The following is a 17,866-nucleotide window of genomic DNA, read 5'->3' on the forward strand; positions in this document are numbered from 1 at the left end:
ACCTACTTAACATCAATTCCTACTATATGCTCTACGTTTAGCAGACAGTTTTATCCAGAGCAACTTACAGTACTGAGTGGATACATTTAATACTTTTTCCCCCTGTTCTGGTCCGCCGTGGGAATCGAACCAACAACCCTGGCGTTTCATGCGTCACACTCTACCAACTGAGCTACATGGCACATACCCTCTGTGATAATACCGCTCCGTCTTGTCTTCTACTGCAGCTCCATGTGGCTACAATATGACAGCTCAGAATGGCACCATATTCTCGCCCCAGTACCCAAATGAGTACCCTAACTCACAGGACTGTACCTGGCTTATCACCGTGCCACATGGACATGGCATTTACATCAACTTCACCCTGCTTCAGACGGAGCCTGTCACAGATTACATTGCTGTATGGTAAGGGATTAATGGTTTCTCACAAGCCCCATCAGTTCATAATTGGCTGATATGTCTTTTACTGTGAAGAACTACCATGTACTTCACAGCACAAACGAGCAGGTTGACGTTTATTGGGATGAGTCTTGTCCTGGAGGCAGAGCTGAGCGATTTCCGCTAGATGGGGCAGCTGCAAAGTCAAAATTGGCTGTATTGTAAAAATTCCAGAAAAATAGCTTTTTGGTCTTAATTTAAGGTTAGGGTTAAAACTCAGTGTGGTTAAGGTTAGGTTTAGGTTTAAAAATCAGATTTTATGACTTTGTGGTTGTGCCAGCTAGTGACCACCCACTGGGCACAGACGTCAGTTCAACGTCTAGTTTTGTTTTATATTTAGTTGATTTGTCAATGAACATGAATTCAACGTGCAAATCCAATTAGTTTTCCACATTGATTCATCGTCATCAAATTATTTTTTGGTGTTGAAATGACATGGAAACAATGTTGATTCAGCCAGTTTTTGCCCAGTGGGCACTCTGCGGAGCTGCCTCCAGAACAAGGTTCATGACGAAAACGCTAACCTTGCACAGGAAAACCCAGAGTTATACTGTAAATACAGCAAGACAGGAAACAAATCAACATAGTGCCTTTTTATTCCTTTTACTAGTGAAGATGAACTTGAAGGTCACAATATAATAAGTACATGCCATGGTTTAATCTGCAGCACCCGAGAGTGGATTAAAACGATGTATTTCAATGGGTAAAATACACACTTTCTGCCACAATACAGCCCTCTGTGAGTTATATGGATTATTCATCTTCAGAAGCCATTAAAAGAGGCCAGTAGTCTGTAAAGTCATCATTTTTTGCTGTTTTCATTCAACACTGTCTGTAATGTAATGGTTTTTATATGAACGTCAGCACAAATCTTGCTATAGATTTGAGAGCAAATCAATTCAACCAAGCCACACTGAAATTCTGGACATTATTGCAATGTTTAATGTGTGTGTTATAAATGTAATGCACTTTCAATGTCTTCTGGCCTCTTCCAGGGATGGCCCTGAGCAGAGCTACCCACAGCTTGGGATTTTCAGTGGTAATACAGCGCTAGAGTCAGCCTACAGTTCTTTCAATCAGGTCCTTATCAAGTTTCACAGTGACTTCTCCACAAGTGGATTCTTTGTCCTCAATTTCCATGGTCAGTTTCTCTTCCAAATAAAAAAAATGTTGTAGCTAAAATGCAATGCATACTGTTACTGCTAAAGCTTGCTGATTCCCTGTTTCGAAAGTATTTCAGAAATAAAGTTGTAATATCTCATGGTTTTACTTTGTGACCGGTTGAATGTGGTCAATTGTCCTCTAACAGATTGTATTTATATATACAGTTGAAGTCGGAAGTTTACATACACTTAGGTTGGAGTCATTAAAACTCGTTTTTCAACCACTCCACAAATTTCTTGTGAACAAACTATAGTTTTGGCAAGTCGGTTAGGACATCTACTTTGTGCATGACACAAGTCATTTTTCCAACAATTGTTTACAGACAGATTATTTCACTTATAATTCACTGCATCACAATTCCAGTGGGTCAGAAGTTTCCATACACTAAGTTGACTGTGCCTTTCAAAAGACCTCAGAAAAGACCTCAGAAAAAAATGTGTAGACCTCCACAAGTCTGGTTCATCCTTGGGAGCAATTTCCAAATGCCTGAAGGCACCACATTCATCTGTACAAACAATAGTACGCAAGTATAAACACCATGGGACCACGCAGCCATCATACCGCTCAGGAAGGAGACGCGTTCTGTCTCCTGGAGATGAGCGTACTTTGGTGCGAAAAGTGCAAATCAACCCCAGAACAACAGCAAAGGACCTTGTGAAGATGCTGGAGGAAACAGGCACAAAAGTATCTATATCCACAGTACAACGAGTCCTATATCGACATAACCTGAAAGGCAAGGACAAAGCCACTGCTCTAAAACCGCCATAAAAAAAGCCAGACTACGGTTTGCAACTGCACATGGGGACAAAGATCGTGCTTTTTGGAGAAATGTCCTCTGGTCTGATGAAACAAAAATAGAACTGTTTGGCCCTAATGACCATCATTATGTTTGGAGGGAAAAGGGGGAGGCTTGCAAGCTGAAGAAAACCATCCCAACCATGAAGCACGGGGGTGGCAGAATCATGTTGTGGGGGTGCTTTGCTGCAGGAGGGTCCAGTGCACTTCACAAAACAGATGGCATCATGAGGCAGGAAAATTATGTGGATATATTGAAGCAACATCTCAATACACCAGTCAGGAAGTTAAAGCTTGGTCGCAAATGGGTCTTCCAAATGGACAATGACKCCAAGCATACTTCCACAGTTGTGGCAAAATGGCTTCAGGACAACAGTCAAGGTATTGGAGTGGCCATCACAAAGCCCTGACCTCAATCCCATAGAATATTTGTGGGCAGGACTGAAAAGCGTGTGTGAGCAAGGAGGCCTACAAACATGACACCAAGTCTGTCAGGAGGAATGGGCCAAAACTCACCCAACTTATTGTGGGAAGCTTGTGGAAGGCTACCCGAAACATTTGACCCAAGTTAAACAATTTAAAGGCAATGATACCGAATACTAATTGAGTGTATGTAAATTTCTGATCCACTGGGAATGTGATGAAAGAAATAAAAGCTGAAATAAATCATTCTCTCTACTATTATTCTGACATTTCACATTCTTAAAATAAAGTGGTGATCCTAACTGACCTAAGACAGGAAATTTTTACTAGGATTAAATATCAGGAATTGTGAAAAACTTAGTTTAAATGTATTTGGCTAAGGTGTATGTAAACTTCCAACTTCAACTGTATATGCCCATCCCTTTATCTTGTGTGATTTCTTTGTTTTTTATGTTTGTCAGATAGATGAAATGATAGAATTTGTATCCATAAGTATAGTATACTGTGGATTATGTGATTTTGGCAAATTACTTATGAATTGTTTCTCTCATCCAGCCTATCGTCTGAAGAAATGCCCACCTCCACCAACAGTGGAAGAAGCTGAAATAGTATACGAAGATCAAGATTATGAAATAGGTACGTTTGTACCAGAGATGGTCAACACTGGGTTATATAATTCAACACAGAGTTGCAGTGGGACGTCAGACAGTGACCCGCTACATGATTCAGTTTAAACATGCTCCTATGTGACTTTGAATCAAAGAGGTATACCATGCTGGAGTGTGAACCTTTATTTGAAATGATCTTYGACAACCATGTTAGGGGTATATAGCAGACTGTTATGTAATATAGCTGTTTGGTATTGTATCGAGAGACATAAACTTAATATCCAATGTAGGTTTCCATCAGACGTTGATGATGTCACAGCTGCTATAAGACGTATGAAATAATTATTTTGTCCAGGAGACGTTGTGAAGTATCGCTGCTTCCCTGGATTTACCCTGGTAGGCAACAGTGAGCTTACCTGTAAACTCAACTCTCATCTCCAGTTTGAGAGTCCTCCGCCTACTTGTGAAGGTAAGAGAATGTTCTGACCTTTTCTGATTATTTTATTTATTATTCCATTTATAACAGGAGGTGAACTTTCAGCTCATATACTTCCAGTTATTTGCTTTTACAAGCGTATCAGTTTACCTGCCTGTTTTTTTTTTTTTTTTTAATCTGACGTTCTACCCTTGTTTCTTTGTATCCTTCTGATGACTCCTTTATACGACACTATTACTAGACATTGTTCCAAGGTGTGCATCAGCCTGTTAAAAAACAAAGTGCAGCTAGAGTGTAGCTAGAGTCTCTGTGACTCTTTGAAATCGAAGCTCTGACTGAAAGTGAGTCACAGATTGAATGGCTTATGAATGGTGGACATATAATTTCTAATTATAGTGCCAATGTGATGACACAGATGGAAGGCAGCAGTATGGTTCCATTAGCAGAGCACAAAGTACATTTTCTGGGGAGATATGGAGATAAGCGCAGCAGAGTTTCCTTAAATGTTGTAATTCCGTAATGCAGCTATGGTCCATTCGGTTTGTTTTCATTATCATTTGCCCACAGGGTAGAAGAGAACAYGACAATGGAAAATGCCTTCACATTATTTCTTGCCATAGATCACTAACCCTGAGCTCATTTGGATTTAGCAACCTGGAGAAGCTCAAAAGAAGAACCGTTGAGGTGATAAAGATGTGTACTGTAGCAGTAACTAACTATTTCTCATTTGTCTGCATGTGTGTGTTGTGCGTTTAGCCCAGTGTCCTGCAAATGAAGAACGCTCCTCGTCATCAGGAGTTATCCTTAGTCCAGGTTTCCCTAAAAACTACCCCAACTCTCAGACCTGCTCCTGGGTCATCAGGGTTCAACCTGCGTACACTATCTCCATCTTCGTGGAGATGTTTCAGAGTGAGAAGCAGTTCGACGAACTTGAGATCTTTGACGGTAATTTCCTCTTCCAACAGCCAAATAAGTCATATGCATGTTTTATTTTGTTTGTTCTAAAATGTTTATGCCATGTCAGAGATGATTTYATGTTCAAATGCCTTACAACAAGCACTGTCATTTGTGAGTGTTACTTTTGCTCTGTTAGGACCATCTGGCCAGAGCCCTTTGCTGGTGGCCCTTAGTGGAAATCACTCCACACAGTTAAACTTTACAAGCAAGACCAACCACCTTTACCTGAGATGGTCCACTGATCATGCAACCAGCAAAAGAGGATTCAGAATCCGCTACACAGGTTTGTAGTGCATAACAATATGTTTCAGTTTGTGATAAGGCTTTAACYCCCATGTGCTGTGGGCATGTCTATTTCTACTAATGCATCATCATTCGTATGTTTCATAACAGACACCAAATGAAACATTTGAATTACAGGACATTCAAAAAGTGGGACAGCGCCATAGCCTTTTTTCTCTTGTATGGGTGTCAGAGAAGCTTAGACACCAGCCTCTGTCCTCTGAGGCAGTTGCTTTGGATCCAATGTAGGTCAAAGAGTGTGAGGCAGTCAGACTTTTACAAGTTAGCCCTCATTAGACTGTATACCTGCAGGGATCCTTTTGCAAGTCCTCCATAATAGAGGTCAAAGATCCGATAATGAATTTGGCTGAATAACCGCCATGTCCGGTGCCTCAAACCGACATTTCCACCAATGACCAAACATGATATATAGCTCACAAAGCCCGGTGGCAATGATTACTCTCCATTTCTTCTCTCTTCTTTTCTCTCCCTCTGCCTTTTCTGTTGCTGTTCTTCTCTCAATTCATTTTAGTCGATAATTTTGCCGTTCCAGCCCCTGTGCTGGTTATTATTCCAGTTTGTTTCCACATGTTTCCCCATTTATTCAATTTGCCATCCCTTGTGCGAAAAAAATGACTCGGTAAAAAAATTGTTACATTGGATTGAGGCCTGACGTGTCAGAATGAGTGATGGTTTCTGAAGGCTTCAGAGTGGCTACCTCGGTGCTGTCAAACTATGTAAAAGTATTTTTAAATAATGCATGGATGTTGAACACAGACAGGGTAATACACCTCCGTTTGATCTTTACAAAACTGCTTTGGGAGTGAAGAAGTCTTTACCCAGCCAAGGGATTTTTCCCTTCGTCTTAAACAGTCCATTGGTCTTTCATCAAAGTAAATAAGAATGATGCCTGGAGTTTTAACATGAGGTCTAATCACCTAGAACCTAGACTCAACCATTTCGTACTAGTCATCTGGTGGATGGATTTAATCTAATGTTATACTAATATAAGGTAATATAAAGTACTAATGTATATCTAGTGTATATCGTTAATCATTTAGGAGGAATGGTATAGAAAACACTTAAATTGCTCCTTTCTTTTCAATTTAGCTCCTTATTGTAGCATTAACGACCCACCTGGAAATGGAGGGGTGCTTAACCGAACAAGAGAGATCCCAGGAAGCAATCTGCAGTACTATTGTTATGCTGGCTACAGACTAGTGGGGCCCAGAAATTCCACCTGCCGGTTACATCCGAATGGACTGTATCATTGGGATACCCCAGCTCCACTATGTCAAGGTAATGCAGAACAGCGAATGGCATTTACAGACTCGAGGGGGATTCACTTTAATGTCTGGTGAAAGTCTTGCAAATGTGATTGGGCTCCCTCTTGTCACAATGTTGACATGTGTTTGTGGAATTGTGATTCATTGTCTATTTATTTTGCTCCTTGGTCTTCAACATAGTAGGCTACAATTCATGAATATTTCTTAATATCATAGAAAATATCTTAATGAATAGATTCTGAGAAGTCTTTTAACAAACTTTATTCAGAAATATATAATCATCGACAGTGATGTAACTGACCCTTTCTGCATTGTGTTCACTAGTGTGACAGCCCATTGCTGTAATGAGATGTATATTTGCATAAAGGAATAGAGTCTAAGATGGAGCTAATTACTTKTGGGGGTTTTATCTTTAATGCCTGTTTGCGATAGAGCATGCAAGACAATTATCTATTTTAAAGGTACAAAGGAAACTGTGTCCACTCATTTGTGGTAAACTACAGGTGGGTAACTAGTGAACAAAACAAGATAGTGGTTTGTTATCCTCACTAAACCTGATAGGAAATTATCATTTGATATGATGAGATCGTCTGTTCCATTTGCACGGTATTCTTAACATGGTATTCGAATGGTAAGCGTGGGTTTAAGCAAGTGAATGCCACAATCTTCAACGGTAAATTTCTGGTTTCCATTGTACTCTAATAGTTGGTACATACTAACAGCATAGGTACATACTTTGCTTACTGCCTCTTTATCCCTCCCATTTGAGACACAAGGCCACTATAGTCAGAACACAGAACACTCCTGTGATGAGAAGTGTCCATAGTGTCTACTAATTATGTGCCATAATTTCTGTAAGTGCTGAGAGTAATCCATTCAGCTGTTCTTAAGGTCATGGAGAGGCAGTGGAGGATTCTGGCTTCTCTGTTTAATCAAATCAAATGTTATTAGTCACATGCGCCGAACAACAACATTACAGTGAAATGCTTACGTATGAGCCCCTAACCAACAATGCAGTTTAACAAAAAATAAGAGTAAGAATAAGAAATAAAAGTAACACGTAATTAAAGAGCAACAGTAAAATAACAATAGCGAGACTATACACAGGGGGGTACCGGTACAAAGTCAATGTGCGGGGGCACCGGTTAGTTGAGTTATTAAAGTAACTATGCACATGTAACAGTATAACTTTAGTCCGTCCCCTCGCCCCGACCCAGGCGCGAACCAGGGACCCTCTGCACACATCAACAACAGTCACCCACGAAGCATCGTTACCCATCGCTCCACAAAAGCCGCGGCCCTTGAAGAGCAAGGGGAACCACTACTTCAAGGTCTCAAAGCGAATGACGTCACCGATTGAAACGCTATTAGCGCGCACCACCGCTAACTAGCTATCCATTTCGCATCGGTTACACATAGACGATAACAACAGAGAGTAGCAGCAGTGTAAGGGGGGGGGGGGGTAATGCAAATAGTCTGGGTAGCCATTTGATTAGATGTTCTGGAGTCTTATATCTTGGGGGTAGAAGCTGTTTAGAAGCCTCTTGGACCTAGACTTGGCACTCCGGTACCGCTTGCCGRACGGTAGCAGACAGAATAGTCTATGACTAAGGTGGCTGGAGTCTTTGACAATTTTTAGAGCCATCCTCTGACACCGCCTGGTGTAGAGGTCCTGGATGGCAGGAAGCTTGGTCCCAGTTATGTACTGGGCTGTATGCACTACTTGGTGTGCTTGGACCATGTTAGTTTGTTGGTGATGTGGACACCATGGAACTTGAAGCTCTCAACCAGCTCCACTAATCCAACTTAAACGTAAGGTTGTGATCAAATTCGACAAGAAAACAGCCTAATTGGTCCCACTGATTTTACTGGAACTATGAAGACATCTACTAGCTTGAATTGTTCTCAAAATATGTTGCTTTGTTGCTTTTGTAGATGTTCCTGTTGCTTTGGAAGATGAAATTCTGATTTGAATAAACAGTTGCAGGTTGAGAAATTATCGTTTGATGAGAGTATAATTTTTATATTTTCATATCTTTCCATTGGCAGCTATATCTTGTGGAATCCCTCAGTCTCCTGCCAATGGTTCATTCCATGGTTTCCAGTACACAGTAGGAAGCAAAGTTAACTACCAGTGCAATGAAGGGTACAGGATGGAGACAAGTTTCTCCACGAGCGCCATCTGTCTGGAGGAGGGGACATGGAGCAATGCTGCACACCCACCTCTTTGTTTACGTGAGAAAAATAACCCTTTGTTTCTATGCCAACGGTATGTTAAAATCGCCTGCCTCATTGAGCCACTGCAGTCAATGCATGTCTCATTAACATCCTCCTTAGAGAGTAATTTGGAGCAGGTAACGGGTGAGCAATAATGACTAGATTTTTGCGGTTAAGCACTCACACAAAAGAAATGGTAGGATGCAACCCCGCCTCCTCAGGCCTGCATTACCAGAAACACTCTCAGCAATCATATTTAAGTCATTTTGGGACATGACTGTTTAAATGACATGTTCATACTACAATGAGTGGGATTTATGTGAATATAAGATATATACAGTATATCACAAATATTTTTATGCTCATTATACTTTCTGATTTGCTTTGGCATTTCTCCGTTTTATTAAGAGAATGTAATACTATGTATATACTGTAGGACAAAGACCGATAATGTACACATCACAAGACTTTTAGAATATCAAATCACTAAAGTTGGAGAACGTAAAGGAAATTGAGATTATCTTTCTCTGTCATGTCTGTATTTTTGAGTGTGTTCAGAATGAAGGCCAGGGTCACAGTATTCCATTAACTCTGGCCTATTCTCTCTCCCCTCACAGCGATCCACTGCCCTAACATTGAGAGCGTGCTCTCAGAACACATGGTGTGGCGGCTGATCTCAGGGTCACTGAATGAATTTGGAGCTCAGATAATGCTGAGCTGCACTCCTGGCTTCTACCTCGGAGGACAGAGGACAATCAAGTGCTTAGCTAATGGAACCTGGGCTGGAATTGAGGAGAAGTCTACCTGCAAGAGTAAGATACATACTGTGCATGTACCACAAGGCTGCAGTGCTTAGAGTAATAGAAAATAACATTTAAGTAATTTAGCAGATGTTCTTATCCAGAGCAACTGACAGTAGTGAGTGCATACATTTTCATATATATTTTTTAATACTGGTCCCCAGTGGGAATCGAACACACAACCATGGCTTTGTAAGCACCATGCTCTATCAACTGAGCTACACGGGAAAGATTATAATTTGTAAGAATGGAGTGCAAAATACTTGACATTTCGAGTATGAATAGTACCTTTTTCTAATTACTGAGAGCAATTTCATTGTCTGACCGGGGCTGTAATTCAGACTGGCAGTTAATAAATCTGAAATCCTCCGTGCCTCTTTGTGGCTCCCAGTGTATTTCTGGACCGTAACATGTATAATCCCCAGGATTTGGTGTAGTAGCTGGGAAGTCATAAGGCAGTATCCAAACTTGCTATTCGTTTTGATCACAGCTCTACCTATTTCCTCTACTTAAACATGTTGTGTAAACAACTGCAGTGGTGATGAAGTAATCATGGAAAATAGCCTGTGCCTAATTAGTGGTCAGAGGGAGAATGTAAATATTTTGATTAGCAGGGACTTAATATTTAATGTGTTTACATGCCATTGTGGACATGCAAAGGCACATTGGCCTTGGCTTTGATTGGGTGCATCCAGGAGTCCCTGGTGTGTTTTCTGATCATTCCCTAGGTACCTCCTTATGGGGAAGACATGCATTATGCTCAGGGATGGAATCTAAGGATTTTGGGCACTGGCCAGCTGGGCTAATAGAATAGACCATTATTTTTACTAGCCTGGGTCCAAACTCTGTCATGTGAAACTTAAAAAGAAAACATTTTACTAGCTGGTGGGTTAGTTTGGAAAATGTTCTGATAGCCTGGTCAGAAAAGTACTAGCCTCGGGCTAGCAGGATAGCTTCATTTCCATCCTTGATATGCTGCATGAGTACTCATTTTCATCAATAGCCAATGTCCTTACATACTGTAATGTTTAGTGCCTCCTTTCTATTATGTGGTGAACCAGACTGTATGTGAATTTAAAGATGGTGAATGCACAATGACAAACAAACAAGCATACTGTTGCATTTGTTAGAATGGTCTGACAAAACAAAAAGGACAATATATAATGAATGTTAACATAACAGCCAGCAATGTGTGTTTACATAAGGTAGTTGGATATTTAAATGTATTGTAACATTTACAGGTAACTTGTGAGGGCTGAGTCAATCAGCTGCTGTAAGACACAACGTGCCACTTCCCCATTTAGTGTTTGAGTACAAATACACCAGTGGAGGCTGGTGGGAGGAGCAATGGGAGGATGGGCTCATTGTAATGCCTGAAATGGAATCAAGGGAATGGAGTCAAACGTGGTTTCCATATGTTTGATGGGTTTGATTTTCCAGCCATTACAATGAACCCATCCACCTATAGCTCCTCCCAACAGCCTCCACTGAAATACACAATTCTCTGCATGCCTTTCATTCAGGGATATCTAGTCATTGTAGATCAAAATGCTCCACTAATCAGTCCTTATTGTGGAATTTGTTTCCACTCAGGCACAGTGGCGTGCAACCAAGTATAACTCAGTCTCTGATTGTCTGTGTCACTTCCAGTTATCTCGTGTGGGGACCTCCCCTCTCCTCCCTATGGCAACAAGATAGGAACCCTGACTACATTTGGCGCCACAGCGATCTTCATGTGTAATACGGGATACACACTGGTGGGGTCACATGTGAGGGAATGTGGGGTCAACGGGCTCTGGAGCGGAGTGGAAACCAAATGTCTTGGTACAGTAGAAATTTTGTTTTTATTATTATTAAGATTTCTGTCTTTTCTCATCCTGGACGAGCTCCAAAATTGTATCATCCTGGATGTCCCTCAATGTTATGATCTTGGACGAACACCAAATGGAGTAGAGCACCTTTATGGTTTTCAAATCATTATACCAGAAACACATTAAGATTCCTCAGGTTACAGTTGATCCACTTCAAACTCTTGAAGGTCAACCTCTTTACGGTCATTTCGCTTCAATTACCAGTGTCCAAATTTGATATAGGGTAGGCAACTTCTTATACTGACCATTCTATAATTAGATTTAATCCGACCCCAGCAGTCAACTCCAAAATGTCAGTAAAAAATGAAGATATATACTGTACCACCAACATTATTATCAATTAGATTATCGATCAGATAAAATTATTGAGGCAGTTCTCACCACAAAGACATGAATTATCAGGGGAGAAAAGGATAAAATGTTTTCATATGTCAAAGTGCCAAATGGTTATTACAGTCCTGAGACCATTTCAAAGGTGTGTTAGGGAATAGAAAGAAATTTTGCATCACAAATGTACTCTTTCATGCCAATCCACACTGTCTCAACTATTTCAAGTATCATCTAAGAACTGAAAATAAGATGCAGGTATCTGGTTTATTCTCCCTTCTAGCTGGCCACTGTGACTCCCCTGATCCAATCATCAACGGTCACATAAGTGGTGGTGGCTCCAGTTATCGTGACACTGTTGTCTACCAATGCAACCTTGGCTTTCGCCTTATTGGAACATCGGTTCGGATCTGTCAACAAGACCACAGATGGTCCGGACAAGCTCCTGTTTGTGTTTGTAAGTGGATAAACTTAAGTTTTGTTATTGCCTTCATCAATTCTTCCTTAATGATCAGAGATTTACAGGAATTCTCAACCTTTGAATCACCATCACTAATAATTGTGTAAAACAATTTTTGCTCTCTCTTGGCTACCTCTACTTTCTTCAAAGCCATTACCTGTGGTCACCCTGGAAACCCAGCAAATGGTCGCACTAACGGCAGTGAGTTCAACTTGAACGATGTGGTCAACTTCACCTGCAGCACAGGATATCTGTTGCATGGTGCCTCAAGAGCTCAGTGCAGGATGACTGGACAGTGGAGCAACCCTCTTCCAGTCTGTAGAGGTAAAACACAGTAACAAATACATTCAAAGCATTTCAGGTATATCCATTTAATTTGTGGGTAGAGTGCATACTTTATTTTGTATTGATAGTTTGGGCATGTCGATGGCTCACAAAGCAAATACATTTTACTCATTGTGTATTAAAGTGGAACTGACAGCATTTGAACTACTTTGCAGATATGAAACAAACAACACATTCATAATATCAGCCTAAAATGCCCAGTTTATACTACAAAAGCAACTTTACAAGAGGTTTTAAAAATAGGTTATATATGACTCAACATTCCTTGAAGTACAGTAAGGTATTGTTGGCAGAATAGATGGATGCAATTCACTGCATGATTAATATAATTCACCAAAACATTTATGGTTATTCCAAAAAATATTGCTATCAGGTTGTAAATCACAGCTGGCCTGGTACGTTGTTTGCTGCCTCCATTCGGGATGCACTGTTTCAGTTTCAATGACTCAATATTCTGGACAAAAACAGATGAATGTAACTAAGACTGGGAATGTCAATACAATCAAATTAGCAAGGGCAATGATCACAAGTCAGTCATAACGTGGCTAATAAGCTAGCGTATCTATTTATGTAGCAAGCTAAAAACACGGAGCCTAACGTTAGCAAGCTGCTAGGAGGATGTCATGCAATATCATTGGAGGAGTGGGTGAGTGACTGACTTTTTCCCCTCATATCGTTTTTCGGTGGCTATACACCGCTAAAGATGCAGGTGTCAATTGGTTAACTAGCAAGAACTTGAACGACTGTTGCGCAGTTAACATATACACTGCTCAAAAAAATAAAGGGAACACTTAAACAACACAATGTAACTCCAAGTCAATCACACTTCTGTGAAATCAAACTGTCCACTTAGGAAGCAACACTGATTGACAATAAATTTCACATGCTGTTGTGCAAATGGAATAGACAAAAGGTGGAAATTATAGGCAATTAGCAAGACACCCCCAATAAAGGAGTGGTTCTGCAGGTGGTGACCACAGACCACTTCTCAGTTCCTATGCTTCCTGGCTGATGTTTTGGTCACTTTTGAATGCTGGCGGTGCTTTCACTCTAGTGGTAGCATGAGACGGAGTCTACAACCCACACAAGTGGCTCAGGTAGTGCAGCTCATCCAGGATGGCACATCAATGCGAGCTGTGGCAAGAAGGTTTGCTGTGTCTGTCAGCGTAGTGTCCAGAGCATGGAGGCGCTACCAGGAGACAGGCCAGTACATCAGGAGACGTGGAGGAGGCCGTAGGAGGGCAACAACCCAGCAGCAGGACCGCTACCTCCGCCTTTGTGCAAGGAGGAGCACTGCCAGAGCCCTGCAAAATGACCTCCAGCAGGCCACAAATGTGCAGGAACTGAGAAGTGGTCTGTGGTCACCACCTGCAGAACCACTCCTTTATTGGGGGTGTAATAATGACTAGGTATCCCCCCTTACCCCTGTCACTGTCCATTTCTTGTTTTTAAAGAGAGAGATTGTAAGACAGAAATAGTTGCTTTACGTGCTGTACGTTACGACATGACACGTCAAGATGTAACGGAGGGTCAGTTTTTTCAACTTTTCTCCAATACTATAGTACCATTACCATGTCCATCAACGCTTGAATAGAAACCTAGTTCACACCCCCGATTTTGAAGTCAACACAGTCGCTACAGTCCCATTAGTTTTCTTTGTAGCCTCGTTTGAATGTCGTGGTTACGCACATTTGTACGGAATGGGGTGAGTTTACGTTAGCTAGTAAGCTAGCCAACTTGCTTGGTTGGGACAAGAAAGATTGCATTGACAGGCAAGCTGCAGAAGGACCAGTAGGATATAATTCCCCATTGATTATCAATGGAATTTGAGTTTGAAGGTAGGCCTTGAAATARATCCACAGGTACACCTCCAATTAACTCAAATTATGTCAATTAGCCTATCAGGAGCTTCTAAGGCCATGACATCATTTTCTGGAATTTTCCAAGCTGTTTAAAGGCACAGTCAACTTTGTATATGTAAACTTCTGTCACACTGGAATTGTGATACAGTTGTATATAAGTGAAATAATGTCTGTAAAGAATTGTTGGAAAAATTACTTGTGTCATGCAGAATTGTATTTGTATGACTAGAATAGTCCTCCATGCTGAAAAAGCAAGGGAAAATAAGGGGGAAAAAGTATATATATAAAAAAAAAAATAGCCTTCTTCACCTGCCACAACAATGGTCAGTCACTCCCTCCCTCAGACTGTTCAGTATTCCTACAGTATGTCAGTGTGTTCCCTGCTACCTCAGCCTGCAGTATTCCTACAGTATGACAGTGTGTTCCCTGCTACCTCAGCCTGCAGTATTCCTACAGTATGTCAGTGTGTTCCCTGCTACCTCAGCCTGCAGTATTTCTACAGTATGTCACTGTGCTCCCTGCTACTGAGACACTGTTCAATTTTATTTTGTAAGCCACTCTGCACACCCACACCCTCACCCAGGGTTCCAACAATCACCTTTTTTCAAGAGGGTTACCTGAATAATGGTGTCTATTAAAGGCAAGGAACATGCCAATAGCAGGTGCCAATTATCAATTTTGGAGGGGTTTTTCCTACCTCTCTGTCCCTAGGGGTTTAATTGACTGCCAAGGCATTGGCAGCTGTCACTGAGGGAAAGCGATCTGTTTAGCTTCCCCTGGACATTAACTTTAGGCTGTTTTTTGTTGAAGGGCAATAGCTGAAAACAATGTTCAGCCAACTCTGAGGCAAGACGTACAGCTTGTTATTGTTACTGGGGCTTCCTGCCCTGCTGGTTTTAAGTGCAACTGGAGTAAATAAGGAATTTACATTTTTGTGACAAGTTAAACTAAACAGAAACTGCATATCAACCCACATGTATGACATTTCTACACAGTTATTAGAGTAAATGTATGGCAAATGCTATTGACTGTAGAAAATCTGTAGTTACAGTACATGAGAGAAGCTGTATATCTTAAAAAGCATGGATGGGTTGTTTTGAAATGAATCGGAACTTGAACAGAAATCCTGCTATTCAAACTTTCCCATTGATTTCCCTTCTCTTCTCACTCTTGGGTTCACTGTCAGACTTTAAGCATGCGGATGGTTTTATCTTGCAGTGGTAAACTGCTCCGATCCAGGCTTCGTGGAGAATGCCATTCGTCACCCGCAGCAGCGCTTCCCCGAGAGCTTCAACTACAGAACCAGTGTGATGTATCACTGCAAGAGGGCCTTCTATCTGCTCGGCTCATCACTTCTCACCTGTCAGTCAAACGGCCTCTGGGACAGATCACTTCCTAAGTGCCTTTGTGAGTAATATGCTGGGATTGTCTTGCTCAGGGTACAAGAAGTGGTAGAGGTAGAATCTGGGTCCCAAGTGGTGTGGTTAGTCGCTGTTGGAGAATGATAAAAAAGAGTGAAATTTACTGTTCTTATCGTGGTGAGAAAGAAAGAATCATTATGGCTGTGCTGACAATTTTGTATATAGTGTTAAAGTTAGTGATGAAAAGGGGTTGTGGGAGTAGTAGTGGTAACAGAGAAGGCATAGAATAAGGAATTGGGGTGTTCAACTCAAACGTTTATAGTAATAACAAGTGTTTTGGTGCTGGGTTCAAAAGGCATATACTTGATGAAAATAATAGACAGTAACACTGAAGGCACAAAAAAAATGAAGTATATCCTGGGCGGCAGGTAGCATTACAGTTAGAGCATTGGGCCAGTAACCAAAAGATTGCTGTTTCGAATACCCGAGCCGACAAGGTGAAAAATCTGTCGATTTGCCCTAATTTGCTCCAGGGGTGCTGTACTACTATGGCTGACCCTGTAAAAAAAAAACATTTCACTACAGCTATCTGGTGTATGTGACAATACTACKATTTTTATAATATTTTCTTTAGATACATGATGGATATAAAAAAGTATTTCTATCAACTGTCCTCTGAACATTTTCTCTCCATTTCACCTGCAGCTATTTCCTGTGGTGATCCTGGCACACCGCCCCAAGCTATTATGTCAGGTAGGAAGTTCACCAACGGCGCCGTGGTCCATTACACCTGCAGCCACGGCCGAGCACTGATTGGGAATGCCACGCGCTACTGTCAGGAGGACGGACGCTGGAGCGGGCCACAACCCTACTGCTCAGGTATATCCATCAGCAGGGTCCTACACTCTTTGAATAACCTCTTTTGGTTTGAGGTAGAACACTTTTTGTTCCAAATATTTCTACCTGGAACCAAAAAGGGTTCTAACTGGAACCAAAAAGGATCCTGCGGCTGTCCCCATAGGAGAACCCTTTTTGGTTCCAGTTAGAACCCTTTTTGGTTCCAGGTAGAACTATTTTGGGTTCCATGTAGAACACTCTGTGGAAAGGGTTCCACATGGAACACAAAATTGTTCTATCTGGAACCAAAAGGTTTCTACCTCGAACCAAAAGAGGTTCTTCAAAGGGTTCTCCTATGGGGACASCCTAAGAACCCTTTTTGGTTCAAGATGGCACCTTTTTTTCTGAGTGTTGCACACTGCCAGGCAGGGAAACCTGAAGGCTCTCTAATGGACAGAAATAACAAGTGACAGGTTTCAGGAAAGTCAACCCCAGCTGAAAAGACTAGGGGTTTCTGTGGGTTTTTCAAGTTTTGTAGCTAGAGCTGTAGGAAGCAAGCACTCTGGGTAGAGCCTTGGTAGCCTTTCATGGAAGTTGAAAGGGAGTGGGGGAAAAACTATTTCCATCTCAGAAAACAAGGCTAGAATGACTGATATGCACTGCCTATGGACCTGCTGCAGTGAGTGATGGGTGGTCGTTTGAGCGTTGGATATTTTCTCTCTCCTTCATTAGGCGGTAGTTCCGGGGAGTGTGGTGACCCTGGAATCCCACCTCATGGCTCCAGGTTGGGGGACGAGTTCCAGCTGAAGAGCCTGCTGAGGTTCACCTGTGAAGCCGGCTTCTCCCTGAGTGGCTCGGCTGAGAGGACCTGCCTCCTCAACGGCTCCTGGAGTGGCACCCAACCAGTCTGTGAAGGTGAGTCCCCTGCCATATACGGTGCATTCGGAAAGTATTTAGACCCCTTGACTTTTTCCACATTTTGTTGCATTACAGCCTTTTTCTAAAATGGATCCTTGCCTGGTCTGTGAGTTTTGGTGGGTGGCCCTCTCTTGGCAGGTTTGTTGTGGTGCCATATTCTTTCCATGTTTTAATAATGGATTTAATGGTGCTCAGTGGGATGTTCAAAGTTTCGGATATTTCTTTATTACCCAACCCTGATCTGTACTTCTCCACAACTTTGTCCCTGACCTGTTTGGAGAGCTCCTTGGTCTTCATGGTGCCACTTGCTTAATGGTGTTGCAGACTCTGGAGCCTTTTGGAACGGGTGTATATATACAGTGGGGAGAAGAAGTATTTGATACACTGCCGATTTTGCAGGTTTTCCTACTTACAAAGCATGTAGAGGTCTGTACTTTTATTCAGAGGTACACTTCAACTGTGAGAGACGGAATCTAAAA

The 17,866-nt window shown here is 41.6% G+C and overlaps 1 protein-coding gene across 1 annotated transcript in view; it reads left to right on the forward strand.

The window, feature by feature from the left end:
* The window catches only part of LOC111968271 (CUB and sushi domain-containing protein 1-like), a 441,455-nt gene that overhangs the window by 399,386 nt on the left and 24,203 nt on the right, over nucleotides 1–17,866 (forward strand). The window contains exons 43-57 of the mRNA XM_070444995.1: nucleotides 228–405; nucleotides 1,434–1,579; nucleotides 3,376–3,456; nucleotides 3,784–3,897; nucleotides 4,621–4,809; nucleotides 4,958–5,104; nucleotides 6,214–6,402; nucleotides 8,439–8,624; nucleotides 9,224–9,418; nucleotides 11,057–11,230; nucleotides 11,888–12,061; nucleotides 12,215–12,388; nucleotides 15,490–15,678; nucleotides 16,338–16,511; nucleotides 17,202–17,384. Of these exons, the coding sequence (XP_070301096.1) occupies nucleotides 228–405; nucleotides 1,434–1,579; nucleotides 3,376–3,456; nucleotides 3,784–3,897; nucleotides 4,621–4,809; nucleotides 4,958–5,104; nucleotides 6,214–6,402; nucleotides 8,439–8,624; nucleotides 9,224–9,418; nucleotides 11,057–11,230; nucleotides 11,888–12,061; nucleotides 12,215–12,388; nucleotides 15,490–15,678; nucleotides 16,338–16,511; nucleotides 17,202–17,384 (2,493 nt within the window). The remainder of the gene's footprint in view (nucleotides 1–227; nucleotides 406–1,433; nucleotides 1,580–3,375; nucleotides 3,457–3,783; nucleotides 3,898–4,620; nucleotides 4,810–4,957; nucleotides 5,105–6,213; nucleotides 6,403–8,438; nucleotides 8,625–9,223; nucleotides 9,419–11,056; nucleotides 11,231–11,887; nucleotides 12,062–12,214; nucleotides 12,389–15,489; nucleotides 15,679–16,337; nucleotides 16,512–17,201; nucleotides 17,385–17,866) is intronic.

The sequence above is a fragment of the Salvelinus sp. IW2-2015 genome, linkage group LG8, assembly GCF_002910315.2.
Source record: "Salvelinus sp. IW2-2015 linkage group LG8, ASM291031v2, whole genome shotgun sequence".
NCBI lineage: Eukaryota > Metazoa > Chordata > Actinopteri > Salmoniformes > Salmonidae > Salvelinus > Salvelinus sp. IW2-2015.